This window comes from Acomys russatus, chromosome 11 (assembly GCF_903995435.1).
Source record: "Acomys russatus chromosome 11, mAcoRus1.1, whole genome shotgun sequence".
NCBI lineage: Eukaryota > Metazoa > Chordata > Mammalia > Rodentia > Muridae > Acomys > Acomys russatus.
The window spans coordinates 14,208,252-14,234,294 of NC_067147.1; the positions used below are offsets into that span (position 1 = coordinate 14,208,252).

At 44.0% G+C, this 26,043-nt stretch overlaps 2 protein-coding genes across 3 annotated transcripts in view; one reads left to right on the forward strand and one right to left on the reverse strand.

The window, feature by feature from the left end:
• The window catches only part of LOC127195502 (24-hydroxycholesterol 7-alpha-hydroxylase), a 69,303-nt gene extending 65,355 nt beyond the window's left edge, over positions 1-3,948 (reverse strand). Inside the window, exon 1 of the mRNA XM_051152931.1 lies at positions 3,754-3,948. Within this exon, the coding sequence (XP_051008888.1) occupies positions 3,754-3,930 (177 nt within the window). The 5' untranslated portion in view covers positions 3,931-3,948. The remainder of the gene's footprint in view (positions 1-3,753) is intronic.
• A 390-nt stretch (positions 3,949-4,338) lies between these two features.
• Slc25a27 (solute carrier family 25 member 27) lies at positions 4,339-25,731 on the forward strand. Of its 2 annotated transcripts, XM_051152929.1 has the most exons (9): positions 4,342-4,648; positions 7,203-7,394; positions 9,774-9,858; positions 13,281-13,403; positions 16,751-16,863; positions 20,476-20,560; positions 22,432-22,524; positions 23,575-23,677; positions 25,340-25,731. In XM_051152929.1, the coding sequence occupies exons 1-9, from the start codon at positions 4,543-4,545 to the stop codon at positions 25,409-25,411; spliced, it is 972 nt and encodes a 323-aa protein (XP_051008886.1). In that variant the 5' UTR covers positions 4,342-4,542; the 3' UTR covers positions 25,412-25,731. The 2 variants fall into 2 exon arrangements, with proteins under 2 accessions (XP_051008887.1, XP_051008886.1); XM_051152930.1 differs by lacking the exon at positions 7,203-7,394 and having other exon boundaries at positions 4,339-4,648.
• Positions 25,732-26,043: the final 312 nt, after the last annotated feature.

Genomic DNA, 26,043 nt, shown 5'->3' on the forward strand with positions numbered 1-26,043 from the left:
AAGTCACATTTGTATGGATAAGAAAACTACACGGTACCAGCCATCCCGTCCTGGTCTCCCACCTCAGCTGCAAATCATGTCACTTTACCACCCCATGTCACATACAGGCGGCTCCTTTCCCAAGCCCACACCTGGCTTGCCTCAAGGGTGTCCTGTCTTTTCTGCTTCATTATTTATTATTATTTATTCTGCTTTATTTGTGGATTGGGAGAACATTGCCTCTCTACCTTTTCCTTCACCTCAAGTCACCCTGAAATTCTTTCTTCAGTGGGGAACTTGAAACACTAGGGTACACCAGAGTAAAGCCCTACCTGGGCACCCAGGTCTCCTCGGGCTGTACTGCCAACCACAGTGAACGGTATTTGCAGCTACCTGATGACAGGTTTGCAGAATAGAAATATAGGGCTTGGGAATGAGGGGTGAGAAATAAGATGGAACGGAAACAGAATCAGGATTTTTCACTACAGTTGTGTCTACATGTTTGTGTGCACGTGTGTGTGGAGGTGTGTGTATGGAGATGCCAAAGGTCAACACTGCAGTTTTCCTCCTTGGCAATCATCTGGTTTCTTGAGACGGGGTCTCTCTCCCTGAATCAGGAACTCAGGGACTGGCTAGAGTGGCCGCCAACAAGCCCAAGTGACCTTTCATCCACCTGGGATCACGGGTGTGTGTCAGGACCTCAGGCTTGCACGTCTAGCACTTAACCGCCTCAGCCATTTTCTAAGCCTCTCCTGAGAGTTAAAAATGTTGAGCAATATTAATTAAATTAAACTACAGGGAAGACTTGTGGCCCCCAGCGTTTTCTCTGTCTCCTTCAGGGGCAAGAGCTGAAGCGATGAAAACTCACCAGGATGACTGGAAGTCCCTTCCTTGAAAGTCCAACCAGCCACATGTTTCCTACACAGTCTCCAAGTAAGTGCAACTGCCCATCAAAGTGTCCAGTTAGGACTGACCACAGATACTGTGGAAAGGTGGATCACCTCTTCCAAAATTTCATTCTACTGCTAAGACCCACGACTTCACAAGCACCCAGAGAGGCTGTAGAAAGCTGCGTACACCCACAACGGAGCTTTTCTTGTCTGCTCTGAGAAAGCGAGTGCTGTGAAAGTAGCCTGAGAAAGCTGACTGGGAGCAAGGCATGGCCCTGCACACCTGACTCCCCACTCCCACAAGGCCGAGTACTCAGGAAGGAGGAAGCCAATTCAAGGCCAGGCTAGGCTACTAAGTGAACAGTAAGAACATGTATAAAATGGAGAAGCAAAAACCCTTGGCTCGGTTTGTTTTTCCTTTTGTGCTTGGGGGTATGTGTTGGTTAGGGAGTGGGTGGCTAGGTGAGCATTCCTGCTTTGAGACTGTTAGCTCTCATGGTTTAAAGTTCTCTGACGCACTTTTTTTCATCCTGACCATACAATAAGTCTTAAAACTACCTTCTGGGATTCAAACATCAAACAAAGGAGGCACACTCATTGGGTATAAGAGAAATACCACAACACACACACACACACACACACACACAGTATCAAATAAGAGTTAGCTCTTATTGCTTCATTTGGCCAAGAAAACTGCAGAGCCCTCACACATATCTGATCTGAGATACCCTTGTCAAACATTCCTTAAAAATTACTAAGCTTATATGCCCATGGAAGGCTGTGGGAAACAAAGAAATATTATTTCATGTAGTCGACTGGTAAAAAAAAAAGTTTCACAGAATTATGGTATACAGTATAGCCCGGAATTTAATGTTAGGCAAATCTATATGCTAAAACAAAGATTAAAAGTGTATATCACATCTTTTTCAATGCAGTAAAATAACACAATACAATCATAAACATTTTAGTTATGCATCCCCCTACAGGCAATTCTGCCTTAGGAGTTTATCCTGAGGAAATAGTCAAATAAGTTGTAAATGTGCAACCACATGCACACACATAAGAATATCCATTGAGGTATTGGCTGAAACAATGAGAGGCAGTTGGCGGCAACCTATGCAACCCAACTATTGGGATTTAAGTAAAATATCCTGTCCTTGTTTGATGAAATACAGCCATTAAAGACTAGAGATGGTTCAGAAAATAAAGTCCTTGCTATGCAAAGATGAGACTCAGAGTCCAGATCCCTAGCACCCACACAAACTCCCCAGCACTGGGGAGCAGAGGCGGTCCCAGAGGCTTGCCAGAACAGCCAGACCAGCTAAAAGGATGAGGTCCAGATTCAGCAAAAGACCCTGTCCCAACCAAGTACAGTGGAGAAGCGAATTAGGTAGAGGCTCTGGTGTCCATCTTTGAACTCCATGCTCCTTCCTGCATGGACTAGAGCAGATACACACACACACACACACACACACACACAGAGAGAGAGAGAGAGAGAGAGAGAGAGAGAGAGAGAGAGAGAGAGAGACAGAGACAGAGACAGAGACAGAGACAGAGACAGATAGACAGAGACAGAGAGAGAGAGAGACAGAGAGAGAGACACACAGACAGAGACAGAGAGACAGAGAGAGACTTAACGATAAGGAAATAATAAAATATTATTCATATGTTGATTTGCATGTCTGTGTGTATATGGGCATGTGCATATCACAGCACCCACATGGAGGCCTGAGCACAACCTAAGGAAGTTGGTTCTCTCCTTCCACCATGTGGGTTCTGGGGACGTATCTCAAGATGTCAGACTTGGCAGCAGGCACCTTTACCCACTAAGGCATCTTGCCATCTCACTGACCTTCCACCTTTTTTGAAAACAGTTCTCTCACCGAATCTTGTGCTAGCCTTGCTGATCAAGAAGCTCCGTGGATTCCCCTGTCTCTGCCTCCCCTGCACTGGAAAATTGAGGTGATTTTTGTTCAGCATTAGGATTCACTTTATTGATGTGTCTGCGTGTTTCTGTACAAGGGTATGCACATGTGCTTGTGCCCTTGGAGGCTTCAGACACCCTGAAGCAAGAGTGACAGGTGAGTGTGAGCCAACCCAACATGGCGCTCGCGGGAGGGAACCTGGGCCCTTTGCAAGAGCAGTATGTGATCCTAAGACATGAGTCATCTCTGGAGCCCCTAGCTAGCTTTCTCCCCACCCCCCTTAAATGTAGGGGTTGGGTAATGAACTCAGGCTCTCATGTTTGTTGCCAAAAGCACTTCATCCATCCAGACATCTTCTCAACCACAAATACAGTAAGATCTTTGCGGCTAAATTATGAATAAAAACTAAAAGGCCAGTGAAAGTGTCTTCTCTAAAGTGCTCAACATTCAGTAGCTGCTATAAGGACAAAACCCCTTATAAGTGGCATGGAGGGGGGCGGGTATGAGGGGGGAGGGGGGTAAAAAAGTGCTGAAACTTTTTTTTTTAATGATCAATTTAGCAAAACAAGTTTTAGGAAATCGTAGCATCACCTCTGCTTGTAATACAAATTTATTACCCATTTTCAGGAACTGAAATCATAGAAACTTTAATCTCCACCACCTCCAAATACTACAAGCTTTTATCTTCGTGCTAGCAAGAATTCGCTTAAGGTTAACTGCAAAGAATTTACCAACACTCCAAAGACATCTCTTCTTCCAGCAAGCTGTGTTGTTTTTCATCTCATGTCTAGATACCTTGCTTAGAAGGCATAGCTGGAGATCATGAGTAGAAAAACACAAGAGACTAACTGCCGGAAGTGTGTGTGTGTCCAGTGTTCTAACACTGCGCTTAATAAAAGAAAAATTTAAAAAGAAAACACCACACACACCCCTCCATATTACCCGGCACAGCTACATACCTTAATTCTTGCTTTTTCTATAAATTCAAGAGGGGCTTTCCCAAACTCAAATGCGACTCCTATCCAGGGAATCCAGCCCCGGATGCACGGGGGTCCACGCAAATTCTTCCACTGAGAGAATAAGAAAAGAAGACAGCTTCCCAGGACAGCGAGTACTATTGGTGAGAGTAATTCCATAACGCTCAGCTTCCAGAATCAACAGACTTTTGAAAATGTCCCTCTCCTGGGGCATTTCCTACTTCCCTGCCGACTGAGGAGAAGGAACGCACTCAGTTTTCCAAACTCTGAACAACTTTGGCAACTAATTCTCTTGCGTAACTGAAGCTCCTTCGCCCCGCCCCAATTTTTATGTAATGTTTGCATTGTGGCTCCCTTCCACCTTCGCATCGCTTACAAAGTCTGGCCAGTAGTCCAAAAGGAAAAAAAAAAAAATAGCAAAGAGTTGAGCCGAGCTGCCCTGGGTTGAGACGGGTGGGCGGGAACACGCACCGTAGCTGCGGTGCTCCGGTAGCTCACAGTTTGCAGCGGGGCGCCTAGCCACCAGCCAATCGGAGAAGTCGCAGCGCCCCGAAAACTACATTTCCCAGAAGCCTCTTGGGCACGGCTTTGTTTTTCAGTACCTGAGGCTGCCAGACCCGTCCAGCTACTAAGTGGGAGGCGGCTTTGCAGAGTCTAATAGAGGCACGTGGTCCCTGCTTGACCTCTCTAGAGCTGAAAAAGGGGCGGCGCCGGCAGGGTGGCAGGTGCACAGGCGACTAGCGGTACCCAGTGGTCCTGACCTGCTGCTGGATGTCTGTCCCCGAGGAGGAGGAGACGCTGCTGCCGCTCACGCAGAGATGGCCCCGGACGAGCAAGTTCCTACTGTCCGGCTGCGCCGCAACCGTGGCCGAGCTAGGTACCGGGCGCCCCGCCTCGGCCTCCCCAGCGAGTGGCCGCGGCATCCTGCTGGGGGAGGGATGGGCGGGTAGCCTCACTCCAGGCTGGAGCATCTTCAGAGGTTGCGCCCTCGCAAGGATGTGGTCAGGTGCCCAGTAGGCCAGCTTCGGGAGGAGCATGAATTGGAGGTGTCCAGGGTCCTTGTCTTCCCATCCTCAGGGATGTTGTCTTATGCCTGAGTGAGTACTCTTGGGCTCTCCATGAACCCTCATACCTTTCTAGGAAACATTTCCTCTTTAGTGAGGTTGACCTTTTTAGGACCATAATCCATTTGTTCACATTTTTTTTTTCATCCTTCCTCTGATCGCTTTTTCCCCCCACCGTGGTTTATAGTCTTATGCAGCCTAAGAATCTGAGATTTTAGGAGTTCCAGGAGGGGAAGGGGGAGGGAAGGGGGAGGGAGTCCTACCTTGGGGGATTTCAGTTATTAACCATTCATTCCTCTTGAACATCTGCTTAAAGTCAGCCAGCCAATTGAGCCTATACCGTGTTTACCCTACAGGAGGAACCCTGAGAAGTAATTTTTACAGACGGTAAATGCAAGGCAGGGCAGCTATTCATTGGGGCCTTATTGCAGTTGATACGGTAGTGGGTCCTGGTTATACAGTTGTGAAGACCACTGTGTGGCCTTCTTCCAGGCTGATGGGGTCACGTGCAGAGAAAGACATTTACAACTGCTGCCTGTTGCAGAGAAGCTATTTTTGTGTATTACAAGATCCCAGAAAAAAACAAAAACACATTCATCTGCCTGAGTCAAAAGAAAGAAAGAAACGAAAATACGCATGAGTTGACCACCTAGAGTGGATTATGGTGCTTTGGCATGAGCGGATGGTATTTTTTCAGGGGGGAGGAGGGTTGTTAGTCCAATCTGTAGTCTCAAATTATCCTTACATTTGTTTGTCCATTAAAAAATAGAAAGAAAAAGGAAGGAAAGAAGGATGTCTCTGGTGCATTAGCCATTTGAAAGTGTTACTCAGTTTTGTTCTAGCAAGGGGTCTATTCCTTTTTCTACCTATCATAGGCAGCACGCTATTGGCTTGCCTTTTAGACTCTTTCCTTCTTGTCCTTCGGTCCATCTTTTTGTCTCTTTCCTCTCAAAGCCAGTGAAACTTTTTTTTTTTTAATCATTGACTTTCTGCAACAAAATTCTCCAACTTTTAAAGACATCTAAAATCAGATGGCCGAGTGACCAGGTACATTCACAGTTTGAAGCTCATTAGCTTGTACAGAAACAGTCCTGTGAAACACAGCGTGCTGGAGAGAATTGTATAAAGATTAAGAACCGAAGGCTACGGAATCGAAGTTAGTCGGTGAAGGGGAGTACACGCCAGTTAGGTACGAGAGCCTGAACTATGAAATAATCAAAACAAAAACAAAAAGTCTGTTTTAAGAAGCAGAATGTACTTAGAGGCTCCTACCTATTTATGTGTGTGTATATGTGTGTGTGTGTGTGTGTGTGTATATATATATATACATACATGTGTATATAGTTTCGCCTGTTAATAAGATACTTTTAAGGTATTTATATACAAGATAAGATACATCTGTATATATGTTCAGGAAAATTACTGATTAGATACTAACTTTGTAAAAAACCAAATGGAAATATGTAAACTTCTCCTCCTTCCTCCTATCTTAGAAAAGGTTTTCATAGATTCTAGATCAGATAGTGGTCACTGAACATTTTTATGTACCGTCAGTGATGTTCATGAGCTTGACTCACTACCCCTCTTAGAGTTTTTAGGGACATCACGTGTATGTAGTTATTATGGGTCAGGTGGTGAAAATATGCTCTCAGATAAAAATAACCTGTCTCTAATTCAGCATGTAAACAATTTTTCCAATGAATAAAGTTGGCACTTACTATGAATAGGCCATGTGTAAAACTTACCAGTTCAGAAAAAAATAATTGGGTATTTGCCTCAATTTGAAGGATGTTGAACATTGCCACCCCAGTCTACAGAAGACATTCTACCTTCATTGTGTCTTCTGCGTCTCAAACGTCAGTTCTGTGATTTATTCTCATGGAAGGGGAACCCATGAAATTGTAGAATTCTCCTTCGAATCTGTTCCTAATTTGTATTAGATCTTAAATGATAGCGGCTGTGGAGGCACAACAGGATACGGCTACTGTAGGCTGTCTCTCGTTAGGAAAATTGAAGTGGGGTTTGGAAGTAAATTATTTTATTGAAAAGAGTTCAAGGCTGTCCTACTTTCATGGGATTACTTTGTTTTGCTTTTGTGACTGGGGATGCTTTGTAGCAGTAGGTCTTAGATTTAGGAAGGCATGCGAACATACTTTATAAATGGTCCATTGGCTAGGTCAGAATGGGTGGGAATGGCTTAAGATGCGTGTACTTTTCACATCCCTTAACTGATTCCACTATATTCTCATATTCAGAGTCTCCAAATCTTGGGAGAATATTAATCCTATGATTTTAGAGGTTTCATTTGTTTGTCTGAATGTTTGGGGGGGGTTTCCCTCCTGTTCATTTGTTTTTTTATCTTATTAGCAACCTTTCCCCTCGATCTCACAAAAACCCGACTCCAGATGCAAGGAGAAGCTGCCCTTGCTAGGTTGGGAGATGGTGCAACGGAGTCTGCCCCTTATAGGGGCATGGTGCGCACGGCCCTGGGGATTGTCCAGGAGGAAGGCTTTCTAAAGTTGTGGCAAGGAGTGACGCCAGCCATTTACAGACACGTAGGTATTTATCTTGATTCTAGCTGGTAAGTTTGTTATGAGTTCAGCTATATCCGAAGTTCAGCAAAGACATCGTCGCCGCACACACACACAGGCACCCCGCCCCCTACACGGATACAATAAATTAGTAGAAGAAAATATTTTCAATTACCATTAAGGAGTCCTAAATTTTGAGACTAGCATATAGACATATTTACCCCGTGAGGAAGATCCTTGGGACAAGCTGGCCAACTAGACTAGCTGGAAGTGGTTGAGCGGTAAAGGAATTGGGAAGCCAGCCCACTCACTGACATGAGTCTACACACATGTGAGCATGTCTACACCTTCCCCAACCTCGCCACACACCCACACACATGAAAAAAGAAAGACAGACTGCCGCCATTTCTATAAATCACTTTGAGATAATTCAGCCAGTGTTACCACTTAATACAGGCTGACATAAAAGGAGTTATAATTGTTTCTACCCAGCTGTGTGTTTGAAATTTTGCCCTGTACGTTCTTTAATGGGATAAGACAGAGAAACATGAACAATTTACATCATTTCCTTTACTTCAGAAACCTTAAATACAGTGAAAATTAAAGTAGGTTTTGAATTCAAAGCTCTGGGTGAACCTTCAGCTAAATGTTGTTCTTTGAATGCTAAAATAGATTTATCTTTGCCCTGTATGTCAGAGACCAACTAGGCTGACCTGCCAGAGGGCAGGAGCCTGGCCTCATCCAGCTGGGGTATTAGGGTAGAGGGAGCAAGACTGAACTTCCCTTTGCTGCTGTTCCCAGGCTAACTGCTTTTCTGGGTTGTTAGTAGTACCTGGCCCAGAGGAAATGTGTCTAACCCGGCTTCCCAGCAGTGCTCACAGGCATGAGCGTCGTTGACATGTCAGCTTGTAGACTGGGGAACATGAAGGTCGCTCCAAAGAGACCTGGAGATGAGTGTGGCCTTCTGCCCCTCCACCCCCAGGCTGCTTCCTTGGCCCAGAAAGCATCAGTTCTCATCATGTGCTATTGGCATAATAATCATCATGTGTTATTTTTAATATTCCACTCTTCTCATGGGTAGCCTAGCGAATGATTTTTTTAAAAAGAGTCAGAATTGAGCACAGAAACGTGTACTGTTTTGTATTTTGCATTTATCTTTATGAAATGCCAACTCCAACTTCCTGAAATACCAAGAAAATCTCTTGTATGGGCACCATGGACTGAGTTTGTGTGTGTGTGTGTGTGTGTGTGTGTGTGTGTGGTTTTTGAAGACAGGGTTTCTCTGTGTAGCCTTGTTTTCCACCTTTGAAAGTATTTCTCTTTTGAACCCCATTACTCTTCTGTGCTTTGTCTCTTTTCATTTGTGGTAGCTGCTTTGTGGTTCTCCAGTTAAGACCTTTCTGTGTGCTTAACCCCTGAAAGGGAAGAAATCGTAACGAATTCTTCAATGTGGTGGTTACATGTGTTTATTCAGAGAGACTGTCGTCTGGGCAGCAAGCCCCATAGTTGGGTATTTGAGTCAAAATCCACACAACAGAGCTATTTTGTGAGGCTTGTTTTCATTCTGTTTCCCCTCCCCTCTCTGTGGCTGTCTTAGTTAGGCTTTTATTGCTGTGAAGAGACGTTTAGCTGGGCCTGGTTTATAGTTTCAGAGGTTTAGTCCATTTTCATCCTGGCAGCGCGCAGGCAGACATGGTGCTGGAGAGGGAGCTGAGAGGTCTACATATTGATCCGCAGGCAGGAGAAGGGCACTGCCACACTAGGCCTAGCTTGAGCATATGAGATCTCGAAGCCTGCCTCCTCAGTGACACACTTCCTCCCACAAAGCCACACCTAGTCCTGCAAGGCCACGCCTCTTAATGGCCAAGCACTTAAACACTGGAGCCTATAGGGCCATATTTATTCCTACCACCACAGTGGCGGTCCCCAAGATGGTCAGAATTGAAACAGCTATCGATCTCTTCTTCCCTAACTTCACTCCAAGCTCTATAATTAAGAAGCCTTAAAACCTTGAGTTGTGTGCAAGTTAATAAACGTTTTCAAGTTTGGTGAATTAATGTCTGTGAAAAAAAAAAATCAATACTCAGAACTGGCCTGGACTAGCTCTTGAAGGGAAGATAAGAACAAAGTAATTGCTAATGAATTTGATAGTTGCTATGTTGGACCATGCAGCATGGGTCTGGGAGACTGAGAAGAAGGTCAAAAATAGACGTTCTGAAAATGTTTTGAGTCAAGCCTCAGAGATGATGAGGTCTAAACAAAGCAGAGGAGAGAGGCTTTATTCTAGAGAGGCCAGACACAGAATGGGAAGTCCTCCTTTGGAAGATTAGCGAGGCCGGGTGAGAAGGGCCTCTTATTTTGTTAGACACAGGACTGAATTTGTGTTGTCATGGTCTGTTCTACACAGTGTATTCTGGAGGTCGGATGGTCACCTACGAACATCTCCGGGAAGTCGTGTTTGGCAAAAGTGAAGATAAGCATTATCCTCTTTGGTAAGTTTAGTTTTAAAAACAATATGCTGTGACACATACCCCCAAAGGCTTTATTTACTCTTTACTGATTATTAGTAGTATATGTAAAATTATCCATTTGTACTAAAATTACTTTGAGTAATGGACTTAATAAATAATAGAAATTCAAATAAGTGAGAGTTCTCTGCCTATCATATACAGACACAATAGAGATGTATCTGAATTGTCCACATATATTATTTATTGAATATTTAAATCTTAACAAATTCAAGGGCTGGGGTAGCACACATGTCTATAACTCTAGCCCTTGAATATTGGAGGCAAGAATATAGAGAGTTTGAGGCCAGCCTCTGTCACATGAGACCATGTCTCAAGAACATAAAATGATGATGATGATAATAATAATAATTCTGTTGGAGCATCTTCTATCGGGACTTCTTTTTTAAACGCCATTGTCTTCCTTAGCTTTTTATGGTTGTGATAAAACACCATGACCGGAAGTAACTTGGGGGAGGGAAAGGCTTTATTTTACTTACAATTGCAGGTAGCAAACAGTCCATCACAGAGGGTCATCAGGGAAGGAACTGAAAAGCAAAAACCTGGAGGACAGAACTGAAGCAGAGGCCATAGAGGAATGCTACTCACTGGCATGCTCCCAATGGTTCGCTCAGCAGGACCACATGCCCAGGGGTGGCACTGCCCACCGTGAGATGAGCCCTCTCAGATCATCAGATAAAAATGAAGAAAATGCCCCACATTTGGGGCCAGTCTGATAGCCATTTTCTCAATTGAGGATCCCTCTTCTCAAATGGCTCTCGCTTGTGTCAAGTTTATCCAAGAATAGCCAGCACATGATTTTTATTATGACTAGTCTGTTTTGATGAATATAAAAGTGACACATTAAACCATTGCATTATCATGTGCCTTTGTGATTATAATCAAGAGACACCAGTCTCTCCAAGATGCCCTGGTAAATTCAAGGCACTGCATATCTGATAAAGGACTTTAAACTCTTTAGATCTGAACACACCCCACTTAGGCCTTTCACTTAGACACCATTAACCCTAAAAGAGTTAATTTTATGAGTGAAAAATATTCTCTTAGAATATGTCACCCAGAAATAAGCAAACCAACATCTCTTTCGCAGCAAGCTAATTTGTAACAAATTTATGTGTTGTTTCAGGTTTGTTTGGGTTTTTGGGGGTGCAGTACAGCTTTTGTATTATTAGACGTTTTGTGTGGTCCAGTTTTTAAAGCCTGTATCCAGGAAGTGAATGAACCATGGCTCACATTTTTGTATCAGTTCTAATTAATACATTTCTACCAATAAATTTTCTGTCACCTTCTGACAGCTCTTAGCTGGTTTTCAGTCAGTGGGTGATCATAGCCACCCTTAGGAGTTATTTGAAATTCCTTAAAGAAAAAAATACCTGGGAATAGATTTCACTCATATAAAGAATTGCAAGCTTCCTGCAGGAACTTGTTTTGTGTTGTTTGGACACTTTTTATGACAGAAGGAAGACGCCGTAATGAAGATACCCTGTTTGTCAGCTCTGCTAAAGCATTTTAACAAATGATTTTATATTCATAGCTTATTCCTCAAAGCTTAGGTTGTTATTTAAATTTTTAAATGAAGTTTAGGTGATCACTTAATTTTTTTCTATCATCCTTTTTTTTTTCATTTTTATATGTTTTTCTTTCTTTCTTTTGTTTTCAGGTTGTAAATGTAGAAGTTTGAAAAAGAGCATTAATGGTTATGGGATTTGAACCCATACACTTATGTACTCCATTCCTATAATGTAAGGATGATGAACATATTCAGTGTGCTTTAGAGCAAATCCTCCTTGTCCTGGGTGCTTAGGTACCCCTGACCCTTCTTCTGACTGCTCACTTCCTTGACTCCCTGGACACTGTGCTCTGGGACCCTTTCGGCATGTCTTTGGCGCTCTCCTTTGCCCCTCACTTTTCTTTCCTTCTTACATCAGTGTGTGGCAAGGGAGGAGCCTGTGCTGGCAGGAGAGCTGCTCAGCCCTGAATGTTGAGGAACCTTTTCCTCTTTCTCTGTTTGCCTGGTTGTCCGTGCGTCCCTGTAGCCCTGACCAAACTTCCAGGCCGAGATACAAATCAACAAGTTGTCTCCGTGACTCAAATTTAGTACTACCATCTGTTGATGCCAAAGCCCCGTATTTCCACCGTGCCATTGCTTATTAAGAATTTTTTTTTAAGAACCATAGTAGCTTCGTACCATCAGAACTCCTATGGCAGCCTTTCAGCACAGCCCTTCTTCCTTTGGAAATCTCTGAGCTTTGAAGTCATAGCTCGGCTTGAATCTCATTTCTGTTCCCTTCATGAGTAACGTGGGCAAACTGCCTCGCCTTTTCCGCCTTCACTTCCCTCCACTGCAGAAGTGATGGCCACCTTCTGTTTTTTTGTAGTATTGTATGAGATAATGTACAAGTGCTTTGAAATTTTAAATTTGTAACAGAAATGTAAAGAGTAGTTCACAGGGGCCGGAGAGATGCTCAGCAGTTAAGAGCACTTCCTGTTGTTTTTGTTCTCCTAGGGGACCAGAGTTCAGTTCTCAGCACCCCTAGTAGGCAGTCTATAACCCTTTCTAACTCTAGCTCCAAGGAATCCCATGCCTTCTTCCAGTTCCCTCAGGCATCACACACACAAAGTTAGAAAAAACATTTTCAGGTAGTTTGCCATAAAAAATGCATATAGCACCATTAAACCAAAAAATAGAAAGAAAGAAAAAAAGAAATGCTGTTGAGAGACATTCTTCCCAAAAGAAATACAAACGTTCATTACACATGTGAGAAACAAGACACAAGTAAGCACCACTAATAAACAGGGAAAATAATTTAAACTCTCTTTAAATTGTTGTGAAATGTAAAACAATAGAGCCTTTTATAACAATGCACTGCCGATGTGTGAATTGGAGAATTGGAAATGCGGCTCTAGAATTGCTATGGTTGAGTCCCGCTCACTGTTGGCTGCGAGGAGAGGAACTTTGGCCCACAAAAATACATTTCTTCAGAGAGAGGAATACTGTCAAACCTGCCATTTGGAAAACCAGCTCAGACCTGCCTTAAAATTTGCCTCCTAGGCTGATTGCATCTCTGCTGTTTTGTTAGGCTTGCTCGCTCCGATGCCAGCTGCAGAGAATGAATCAGTTCAAGGGTTCTTACCTTTGAAGCCTTTTTGATTTGATTCAGCGAGAAGGATTTCAGACTTTCCCTCTCTCCTTTTGATCCCTAGACCCTCCCACCAGTTAAGAGTCGGACTCGGCTTTTCTCTCCTTTGTGTCGTTTCTTTCTTTTATCTCTAACCTTCTACCCAGGGCCTCCACAAGCTTGGTGTGGTTCCCCTATAAGATCTGTGAAATTAATATCAAAGGATTTTTTGGGGGGAAAAAAAAACCTATCTCTTTTTGCAATCAGGAAGTCTGTCATTGGAGGGATGATGGCTGGTGTCTTCGGACAGTTTCTAGCCAACCCCACCGACCTTGTGAAGGTTCAGATGCAAATGGAGGGAAAGCGGAAACTGGAAGGGAAGCCCCTGAGGTGAGTCATCCAGAAAACAGCTACTTTTCTTCCCCCATCCCGTTTCCTGTCGCGTGTTTCTTGGACCTTTAGCTAATGCTCTCACCGTAGAATCCAATCTTTGCCAAAGGAAGTAACAGAAATCCTTTTCCTTGACGTTGCATTTGTAAGAGGAGAGCTAGCCCAAATCTTGCGCAGGATACGGTGTGTATGTGCTCTGGGACAGGCAGCTGCATGTCTTTTTAGCTCTTTGCCCCTCCTCCTCCTCCTAGTAAAAAAAGGCAGCTAGACTAGTCCGCTGTTTCGAGCTGATGTAGAGAGTTTACACAGCAGGGCCTTGCCATTCAGACCTGTAATCTCAGCACATGGGAGGCAGGGCAGAATTGCTGAGAGTTGGAAGCCAGCCTGGAGTACATAGTGAACTCAAGGCTAGCCTGGTCCACAGGTGATGACACTAGGTTTCAAATGGGGATAGGGAGAGAGTGAGCTTGATCATGTGGCCTGGTTTGAGCCCTAACACACACACACACACACACACACACACACACACACACACACTCTCTCTCTCTCTCTCTCTCTCTCTCTCTCTCTCTCTCTCTGTCTGTGTGTGTGTGTGTGTGTGTGTGTGTGTGTGTGTGTACTGGTTTCCTGGAAGTCCCACGGTTTCTGTGTCTTCATTTTTAAAGGAGTTTTGTTATGGGTAACACTACCATCTCTAAAACTCTTGGAAAGAATGTTGAAAGGTCGACATAGCTAATTTCTTGTAGCCTGTTTCTCCTGGGGTAGGGCAAGCTCTGAAAGACAGAGAGACCCCTCTCAGAAAAGTGGTGGAGATTTGAGCTGACTCTGGGGAGTGCTCCTGGGAACCCTGTCTCTGAGCTGGATGTGAATGAGGAGGACTGAGGCTTTCCCGGTGCGCTCACCACTGAACACTGCTCTGCTGCCCTCTCTATCCTGCCCAACTGTAGTCTGGTCTTCCCTGTGACCTTGGGGGGGTGGGGCATGCACAGCTGGCCAACAGGCGGCACTGACTTAGCAGGGCGGTTACACAGTTCTAGGGCATGCCCTGGTGCTTTTCTAACAGCTTCTAATCTGAGAATCAGAAAATGAGAGGAAGAAAACAGCTACTGAAACCCAGGAGGACCTGTTTTCAGCTGGGCTCTGCTTGTTCTTGTCTTTTATGTTGACTGGATGGCTTGTTTCCTTTGTAGCTGATGCTGGAGATTGTGGTTGACTGTGTTTGATGTTATTGAAAAGGGGGGGGGGGAGGGAGGGAGGAAAGAAAAGGAGAAGAAAAAGGGGGGAAAGCATGTGGCTCTCTGTACCGTAAGTTCCCACATAGACAAAGCACAGAGTGCTTCTGCTTGTCAACATGTCACATTGTCCCTTGGTGAGATTCAGAGATTACAGAGCCCTCATAAAAGCAACACAGCTAACAAGTGAAAAGCAGGATGTTTTATCTACAGCGGACACTGAGCAGATTGTCTCAAGTTCACCCATTGGTTTTCACCTGCACACAGAAGTAAGAGCCAAGTCAAGACAGGATAGTCATTGTCACCAAAGTGACATTACCTAATCTTAAGAATTCTTAGATTGTCTTCTCTACTGTTTTACTTAAACTACCATCTTGCTTATGAGACAAAGGATTTTGGGGTATTTCTTTTTATCATTACATTATGTATGTGGGTATATTCCTGCATACATGTCTTCACACCACATGGTACATGTGGAAGAAGCTAGAAGAGGGCATTGGATCCCCTGACAATGCAGTTATGGACACTTGTGAGCTGCCAAGTGGGTGCTGGGAATTGAACCCAGATCCTCAGGAAGAACAGCCAGTGCTCTGGAGCACTGAGCCACCTCTCCAGCCCAAGGTGATAAAAGAGTCTGAGAGGGTCAGTGTTTGCTGGGTTTGAGTTTCGTTGTTGGGCTTTATGATGCTAAGGATCAAGCCCAGGGGACCTTCAGCATGCTAAGGAAGTAATCTACCACGGAGCTACCCAACTCAGTGTTTTTTAAATATTATTTGAATATATTATGAATATATGAATATAATTGCCCCCGTATTACCAATTAAAGATTAATCACTATTGCTTCCTCCTGTAATTAATGTGGGAATTGGCAATACAAGAACTGCAAAAGTGGTATTTTTATCATTCTCCTAAACTAAGAAGAGAAAATGATGACAGAATTTACAATGCTGCCCACTAAAAATGTTTGAATCGTGTCAGACATATCTGTAATCCTAGTACTCAGAAGGTTGAGGCAAGAGCTTTGCAACTTTGAACCTGTGCTGTGCTAAGTAACAAGGCTCAAAACTAGAACAGAAAAGAAAAAGGGTGAAGAAAAGAAAAGGAAAATGTTGGGCTAGAGATATGGCTCAGCAGTTAAGAGCCATTGTGGTTGCTCTTGCTGAAGGCCCAGGGTCAGTTCCCAGCACCCACATGGTGGAACACAGCTCCTGTTCCAGTGGAATCCAGTGCTCACCTCTGGCCTCCATAGGCTCCAGGCATGTGGTGCACTTACATGGAGACAAACAACCACTCATACGCATAAAATAAACAAACAAATGAGTTTTTTTTTAAGGGATATGTTTGAGGTTGGCCCTTTGACAACAAATTATTCTGTTTCCCTGGAAATTAGACTTTTACAACCCTTTAATTTCTCATGATTCTGAATAAGTACTGTTTCATTTCTAATTTTATCTGTTGACTTTCATAGACCTATGGTAGATCTGTCAGCCAGACCTGGAATCTGAGGACCTTAAAGAATGGGGCAGACCACAGTCTAATGTTTTAGGTAGCCTTACTTCAGTTTCACTGTGTTTTTATACAAAAATGTAACCCAGACAGCAGTGATCCAAAGGAGGTAGTTTGAGTTCAGGAAAACACGGTCAGAAAAACATGTAAATAAACGCAAGTAAGCACGCACTCGATGTTAACGGAGCAGCCCTTTCCCAGAATTTTCTCCGCACAATTGGCTGGCACGGACTATACATTATATCTGGGGAAGCGTGAGAGCGAGGAGACAGCCATGTCCAGATTCAGGGGACACTGAGGACAGCGCTCAGCATCTCACTACACTGGGTTCTATAGCTATGTCCTAACACCCAAAAAGAACATGTCTTATGAACTGAGTGCAAATATTTGTCACAGAAGGCATGAAATCACATCCAAGAACAACCCAGGGAGCACACTGCACTCGATGGAAAGGCCCTCTGCCTTTTCTTCTGGAGCCCCCCTCACTGCTCCCCAAAGCCTTGCTCACACTGGCCGCCTTCCGACAGTATCGGCTGAAGGTGAAATTTACGCATCTGCCTTCCAAAGTCGAGAAGACACAGAATAACATCTCTCTGTTGTTTTTCTTAGATTTCGTGGAGTGCATCATGCGTTTGCGAAAATCTTAGCTGAAGGAGGAATACGCGGGCTGTGGGCAGGCTGGGTACCCAATATTCAAAGAGCAGCCCTTGTGAACATGGGAGGTAACGGAAGGCTTCTTGGATCTCTCAGCTATAGAGTTAAGAGCACTGCTGTCAGGGCCGTCGAAGGCTGTGTTTTGTTTTTCAATAACAGGGGTCGGTGATGGTAGCTGAACTGTTTGTCCTGGAGCATCAATTTTTATCTCAGTTGTTAATGTACAAAAAGAACCAAAGACAAAAACAAAATTGTTCTCATAAGGAGAGAAGACTAACTTGTTTCTAAGGACTCCTACTGTGTAGCCCTCTGACAGTCACTCTGCCCGGATGCCCAGCTCTCTCTCCCTGAGGCTCCTTTGGCATTGTCCCTGAACACCATGATGCATACCCTGGAATGTTCCTCCCACAATGCGTCTCTACTCCTTGCTTCTCATTTTTAATTATGAACCTCTTTTTAAAATACCATAACCATAAAGTCTCAATTGGCCAGATATACACCAAGGAAACTAGAAAAGACTAAAACCCTTTTTGAAAGTTGAACTGGGAGGATCGTGGGTTCAAGGCCATCCTGAACCATAAAGACCTTAGGTCAAAAAAAATTTTAAGACATATCAGATATTGTTATTTAGGAAATGCTATTAATGTGGTACTGTATTAATAGTGAAGATGCAAGTTACACTATTACAGAAAACATAAGAGGGAAAACATTTTAAAACTATATGTTGACAGATGTGCTTACTGAGAAGTTAGAGATAGCCTTCGCTAAGAAGTCGTTATTTTAAATTCATATGCCTAATTTTATAACTTTGATATCTAAAGCATATAAGCACATAGGGAAATAGCATTTTGTAACACCAAGAGCCTGACAGTCGTTCCACCGTAGACAGTGCTAAAATTAGCCGCATCCATATTTTAAACATACAGTGTATATGTCTACACCATGCTTACTGTTATGCTTGCATGTTTATTCACCAACATGAATGTGAAATCTCCACAGAAATATACTCCACAGAGTATAGGAAAGGTCACCAGCAACAGTGACCAGTAAAGAAGCAGCATGCCTTTTTAGCTGAGAATACAGAATTTGCGGTGCAGAAAGGAAAGACATGTTCCTGACATCCTAGGTTTTCTAAGGATGCTCATCTCATGTGCAGATGCACAGCAGCCCTGGAAGGAGGACAGCAGCACTGCCGGCCACTTCCAGCTTCTGAGCTCCCTTAATCCCACCCCACCCGCAACACCTGCTACTTCAGCATTGCGAGTAACCTCCCAGCAGACCACGCCACCGTCAAACCCCCAGCTTGGCCTCTGCCACAGCCCTCTAAGTGGCCTCGTCCCCAATCCTCACAGTTGTCCAGCACAGCCATCCAGAGAGATTTATCTAAATCACTGCTCCAGCATGCCGTCAGTATCCATATCACCTCCCACTGGCCTCTGTTAAATAACAAAGTGGACCTTTTTGGAACGTGATGTAGGATGCCGCAGAGCTTGCTGCCTGCTTTCAGCTCCCTGAGTATTTCATCGCATCCGCTGGAAGGAGCACATCAGAGAGCTACTATCTGAGGGGCCACACCCCTGCGTGTACAGAGCTGGCCCTCTCCTCTCTACTGTCAGTCTTGTCCCCCTCTTGTGGTTAGTTTTCTTCTATACATCCCTTAAACACTCAGCTAAACTGGTATCTCTACCCACATATTGCTCCTGAACCTCTCCCAGCCCCTCCTCATACCTGGTGACGTTAGATGCCCTCTTCCGTGTGGCTGTCACTGTGAGGTCACTGTCTCGTCTTCTACTGTGAGTCTATATCTTCCACTGCATGGTGAGCCCCTGAAGGCAATGTCTATGGTTTTATTCATCTTTTTTTTTCCCACCCCAGTTTTTCATATGAACTCATCAAGTGCTCAGGGCTTGATCGGTGAAGGAATCATTTCTAGGGTGGATGATGTGACTCTAAGGGATTGGTAGGTAGTGCTTGAGAGAGTTCCAGTAACAGGTGGCTGAAATGTGGAAGGGAGTACGTCTGTCTTCTGTGTCACTCCAGGTACATCTGCTGGGTCTCATTGGTAGCTACACACACACACACACACACACACACACACACACACACACACACACACACACACACACACACACACACCCGGAAACCCCTGTGATTGTAGTGTCTCAACCTGTGCTTTCCAGGTGCTTTCTCAGGGACTCTACAGGTATCACTTGATTGTCTCCAAACTACATTTGATTACCGAACCTTCTTCTCCGTTCTTCATTATCTCAAAATACCCCACAATCTATTTTGCTATATGGCTATGAATTTTGCTGTTCCCTGTTCTTTGCGCCGGTTACTCTCTGAGTGCAGTTAATTCTGTCTTCTCATCCCAGAGCTTCTTGGTTCATGTATGACTTAACTGCATCCTCCATAGACACGACAGAAGCCTCCTGGATGGTCCCTTCTTAGGTGTCACATAGCCACCATGGCCCGCTGTCCCTGAACTGGCTTTACAAAAGTGATCGTTGCAGTTGTTAAAAAAATAAATAAATAATAGGAGCTCTCTGCTTTCACTTTTATCTCCAAAAATAGCAGCTCTTCCCCTTAGATTGCTCACACTTAGAACCTTGCCTTCATCTTTTCTTTCTTTCTCTGTACTCAATCTGCTGGCTATTTCTGCTTTCAGAATATATCCAGAAGCTGAGCAGGGCTCCCCAATGCCCTTATTGAGCCAGCATCATCTCTTACTGGCAACAACGTGATGGCCTCACATGTAGTCTCCTTGGCTTCCTACAGTCTGACCTCTGACCCTCCCCACAGTAGCCTGGGCCAGCGTGGGCTCCTGCAGTTCTCTTTCTCCTGTGCGTGCTCTGCCACACCAGCCTTCTGCACAATCATTCACAACCCAAGCCAGCACCTGCTTCATGGCTAATGCTTTCCTGTCATTGGCCAGCTAAACAGTTATTGTTCCATGCTCCCTTTGGGTCTCTAGTAGGGTATCAGGTTGTTGTTGTTGTTTTGGTTTGGTTTTTTGCAAGAGATCTTTCCTTTTCATCCAAATTTCAAAATCCATCACATCACCTATTCTTCCAGCTTCCTTTCCTTCCCTGCTTGTCTGTGGAATACTTACTTTAAAATGCAATGACATCTAGATATCTGGTAGTTTATTTTTTTGTTGTTCCACCTCCCAGCAGGGAGCAGAGATGCTCATCTTACCAGTGGCTCCTTGCCCTAAGTTCTAGAAAAGTACCAGTCACATTGTGTCTCTATGCTCAGACATACCAGTCCATTCTCACCACATTACGTCCATTTGTCTATACTTCAGTGTGGGTTAACTTTCCTATTTAAATAGCTTTTTATTATCACTAGAAAAAAAAAAAGACATAACAGGCTTAGCATGAAACAGTGGTCTAGATCTGGTGATTATTACTGTTAGGGTCTTAACTCAGTCTAACTTAGTCTCACACAGAAATTTCTCAGTCCAAAGACCAAAAATTCCAGAGGGCAACATAAGCATCTCTGGACACAAAGAGTGCCCACACCTCTCCTACTGTTTGTAGCTTTGCCTGCCTCTGCTTAAAAATCAAGAATGGTGTCTTTCATTCTGGCGCACAGTCCACCCCCAAACCCAGCATATTTTTTGACACAAAAGACATTCAGTGTTTGTGAACGAATGTTTACCCCTTTCTCCTTGCCAGATTTAACCACTTATGATACAGTAAAGCACTACCTGGTATTGAACACGCCACTTGAGGAGAACATCTCCACCCATGGCTTATCCAGGTAAGGGAGCTATTTTGACTCTGTTTGTTCCATTTCCTTTTCTTTTTTAGGATTTTATTTTATTTTTTATTATGTGTATGCCTTTATGTCTGTTTGTGGACACGTGCATGTGAGTGGAGGTGGCCTCTGAGGCCTGAAGTGTTTGTTGTATCCCCTTGAGATGGAGTGATGGATTCTGGGAACCACACGCTGGTCCTCTGCAAGAGTAGCGAGAGCTCTTGACTACTGTGCCATCCCTCCAGACACCGATAGAGCCTTGTCTTGGATCATTAGCCCACGTTCTAACCTTGGGAATCTTTCTGTCAAGAGTGTCACCGCCCTGAGAGCAGGACGAGGCTATGTTTTTCGAGAGCTTCTGTCTTCAAGTTTGTTGAGGTTAAAATGTGGAAGAGACAGATAAAATCACAGCCTGGTTCAGATTAAACTCTGCAAGCATTTGTGCTTGATGGGGGCTGCCCCAGGGCCAGTTTCTGAGGATGGTCTCTTTCACTCAGCTCAGCAGATATGCATGACCTTCCATGCTGGTTGCCCCAGTATTCATCTGCAGCAGCCCTTGCCCAGGGAGCTCAGCAACATGGAGAAGTAGACACGTGTGAAGACCGCGAGGAGTAAATAAGGAGAGAAAAGAATGAGTCACCCCAGGGCTAAAAGGGATGGAAAAACAAAACAAAACAAAAGCAAAGGGAAGGGCCATGGGGAAGCAGGGTTAGACATGAGGGTGTGAGCGAACTCGGCTCTTCTCGCACCCCGTTTCTTTGACACACACACACTTTCAGCTTCCCTGTTGGAATGAGTGATGTTGGAAACAGTGATGTTTCATCTGGCTCCTGATCTTGTTTTCAGACACTGGAAAAAAATCTTCAATCCCCCTGTGCTATTGAGGTGACCCCAGATATACGATGTAATATTAATATTCTCAAGTTGATGATATTAAAAGCACACACACACACACCCCACCAAGAATACTTCTCTGTACATGCTATTCTTTGTTCTTGTAACGCTGCCTCCAGATCTGCACAGGCAGGGACTCAGTTATCCTCAGAGCCTTTCCTTGCCTGCCTGTCACTCAGTTAACTCCCTGTCACAATTTTCCGTTTGGGGTTTGTTCCTGGCATTGGGCGTCACCTGAAGCTATCCATTATTCCTTGGCCTCTCCCTGAGTAGAGCGTAGACACCTCCAGAGCAGGATCTTTTTAAACATCTATCATCATCATCTTCTTCTTCATCATCATCATCATCTTCTTCATAATCATCATCATCATCTTCATCATCTTCATCTTCATCATCATCTTCATCATCATCATCATCATCATCATCTTCTTCTTCTTCTTCTTCTTCATCATCATCATCTTCATCATCATCATCATCATCATCACCTTCATCATCATCTTCTTCTTCTTCATCTTCATCATCATCATCATCAATCAGTAGTAGTAGTAGTAGGTGTGTGTGTGTGTGTGTGTGTGTGCGCGTGCGCGTGCCATACAGTAGTATGGTATGTGTGCATGGCACATCACGCATGTGGAGGTCAGTTTTGGGAGTCAGCCCTCTCTTTCCGCTATGGCTTCTGGGGACTGAAATCAGGACTTGGGTTATCAACCTTGCCTGAGAAGCACCTTTTCTTCCTAAGCTAGCTCAGAGGGGGGAATCTTAACTCTCTTGTTGTCTTCGTAAAAAGAAGTCCAATACCAGGAGGCACATATCTGTTGACTGACCAGGCTTTAAATGTTTTTCTCTTTGTAGTGAATTAAGCATTCATTTTTAACCTTAAAGAATATTTAGCACTTCGCTCTCTTTAAATATTAAATGCCTTTTTTAGAATTTGGGGGCTATTGGCCATTCTCTTCAAATGTTGTTGTTTGTGCCTACAGTTTGTGTTCTGGGCTCGTAGCTTCTATTCTGGGAACGCCAGCTGATGTCATCAAAAGCCGAATAATGAACCAACCTCGAGACAAACAAGGAAGGTAGATACAGCCCTTAGTGCCCACGTGCTGGAGTGTCTGCAGCACTCAGGGTGTTTAAGAAGATGCTTTCTTGTAGGTCTATGTGTAAAACTAAAGGTTTTTTTCTATGCCTATTCTAGCTCCCAAACCATGACACAGAGAACTATTACATTTGTTAATAAGCTTCAAGCACTATAGCTGGGCAGATACTCATCCATTCTAACCTGACTATGCGGGCCTGGCCTACTTCCCAGCCACATGCCCTATCACCTGCCAACTACCCACACCGTGGCTCGTCCTGCTCCATATGTGTGCTCATAACAACTCCCTCATGGCGACTTCCTCATCCCTCTCTCCTCCACCTAGGACCGCCTCCTGGGATCGAAAGTCCGATCTTAACTTTCCTCCCAGCTATAGGCTGTCCAGCTCTTTATTAACCAATCAGAGGTGCCGGAGAACAATTTTTACACAACATTGAGACAGACAATGCTTCATAGAAAGGTCAATGCCAGTGTCAGGGATTGCAACCAGATCTCTGAGTAGAGAATCAGCATTTGAATACCCAGTTGCACAAAACCTTCCCCTAACATCTATGCAATAGAGATGAATTCGTGTGTTTTCCTGTCGAGTGAGGCAATTATTCATGTGAAATTACTTTCTCTTTGTCTGATGAAAATACACTAAGCCTTTGGGGAATTTGAGTCATATTATTTAGACACAAAGTAGTCATTGTGACTTTATTCTTCTCAAAGTGTTACGAAGCCTTACTCTGCTGAGAATTTGCAGACCACTCTGTTCAAGAACATGTGCCTTTTAACTAACAGAATTAGATGCGCTATAAATCAGTGTGTTCTTTTTAGAAGAGGTCAGGTGGACTGAGCAGGGTGATGGGAAAAAGAGTCAGTAGGGAAATGCCTAGATCAAATGAAGATACCTATGCCAATGGAACCCTGACACTGTTTGTTCTAAATAAGAAGAAAGTATTTAGCTCATAACAGCCCTCCTTGGATGGCTTTATTTACATCTGTTTACACAGGAGGAAATTTGACAAGGGTCTCTTTCTCCTTCCAGAGGACTTTTGTATAAGTCATCAACTGACTGCTTGATCCAGGCTGTCCAAGGGGAAGGCTTCCTGAGCCTGTATAAAGGCTTTTTGCCATCGTGGCTGAGAATGGTAAACACGGGGCATGCTTTCGTTTCTTCCTTTATTTTTGTTCTCTTTGTATTTCAGTCACTTGCACTTTGCTCATATTTTTCATTCTCTTCCCTGATGTGTGTGGCATGGTCTTGCCCACACAAGAGGCCCTTTCTTTTTAAAATATATTTAAGGTTTTTTTTCCACCTCTTCTTAAAATGATGTTTCATTTCTTGATAGACTAAGGCTAAGTGAGCTTGTCACATTTATTAAACAGGTTGACAATCTATTTACATAAGTAGGTACAGTATTTTTAAGTGATATAAAGCCTTTAGTAGTCTTCTTAGCTAAACAATCCTAGGTTGAGATGGATATATATAGAGAGAGATTTCATAATTTTGAGGAGTTTTATTGCTTCAGAACATGTTTTGATGAGAAAGTTTTACAGGTATCATTACCACAGAGAGCCTGCTTTTAAGGAGAGCTCCATGCTGTGCTTCTGTCGGTTACTACAGCGCATTGTGGTCTAGCACTAGATAGAGCTAGTGATGTAGTGACTCTGATTAAAGCGAGGTACTTTTGTAACTGCTTGTAAATATTTGAAAATGGGATGAGTTATGGGGTTAGAAACTTAATTAAAAAATCAGCATAATATAATAACTCACACACACACACACACACACGAGTGCACGCCCCATATTGAGGTTTTAGCCTTGAATAAGAAACTGTAAATGGCGAGAGTCACAGGAAGAATTCCTAGTGCTTTGGAGATACACAGCGAGGAGAGACAGCCTGCACTGGGAAATTCTGACGGCCTCCCTAGAAAAGACTTTCAAACTAAGGTTGAAGAGTGACTAAGGCTTGGCCATGTAAAATGGCAAGAAGACATTCTCTGGAGAGAGAGGGGGGGGGAGAGAGAGAGAGAGAGAGGGAGGGAGGGAGAGAGGGAGAGAGGGGTGGGAGTGTACTGAGAGCAGAAGGGTGAGGGAGGACAGGAAGCACAGCTGGCCAAGACGCAGAGAGCAAGGCAGAGGGCGAGGTGGAGAGGCAGAAAGTGCACAGAGACAGAGCATGGTGGACCGTGCACACTAGAGTGGACTGTGGCTTGGCCAGGTTGGCACTTTTAGATTATCCCATCTTCCCTGTGTTGAGAAAAGGTCCTGGAGTGATCAATGAAATATAATGGTGGTGCGATGAGGAAAGAGGACACCTTTTATTAGGTATTGGGGGTATAGAAGCTTGATTGGATGAGGATAACTGTTGGGCCAGAGAAAATAAGGAGGGAAAAAAGACCCTGGGCAATTGGTGCTGACAACAAGTTCTTACAGGTGGGAATATTTGCAGGGCAAGAAGACTTTAGATTCAATAAATATAATTTTTGATACAGAAAGATCTGGGTACCTGTAGGATGTCCGAATAGACAGATATACAGAAGACTATCTTAATATCAGAATTAGATCAATATGAGAGGCTTAGAGGGGAATGTAGGGATGGAGAAATCTGTGGTCAATGTGACATGAGAATGCTTTGTAAACTTCCGGGTGATTTACAAAGGTAAACGATAAGATATTTATGGGGCTGTTTTGTTTTTGTAAGTAGATTGAAAATGACTCTGTCACTCAAAGATGTATATGTGTGTGTGTGTAGAATACTTAGAATTGCTTTGAAATGTGCACTAACCCTCTTTGGTTAATCTTTCAGACGCCTTGGTCAATGGTGTTCTGGCTCACTTACGAGAAAATCAGAGAGATGAGTGGAGTCAATCCATTTTAAGCCCTTAAAGCTAGAGCATTCACTGTTACTGAGCAAGGGCACCTGCCACACACGCCCCCTATTATTTCTACCTCTTTAGGAAGATACTTTACAGAGACTGTGACTTCCAGGGGCAGCACTTTATCTTTCTATGGAAACCCCAGTTCTCTTTGACTCCTCTTTTTATCAAAGAGTGATCTGTCTGGTCCAATCTCTCAAGACCCACCTCTGAGACCCAGACACTTTGAAAAGAATGGAACCCGGACCACTTTGACCTTGGGCCAGAAGGTTTGGACTTCGAGCAGCTGAGCCGGCGGGAGCCAGCCTCTCAGACCCAGACGGACGGACGGACGGACGGACGGACGCCAGTGATGTGGAAGACTGTCGTGCTTAGGAAACGCATTTCACCTGGGCGCCAGTATTTGTCATTGCAGTTTGACACCTCGCTTTTCTGTTAGTAGAGTGCACGTGTTGTAAACTACAGGGAGGCAAATGGAAATTCACAAATAAACTTTTAGAGTTTCCCTAGTGCTGAAAGAGGTTGCTTTCCCTTTTCTTGCAAGGAGGATGGAAAGGTAAAAGAGGCCACTTGAAGTGATGTTTGGATTGCAAGGAAAGAGGCTGCTTGCTCTCCGAGTGGCGGGGCCGGGGCG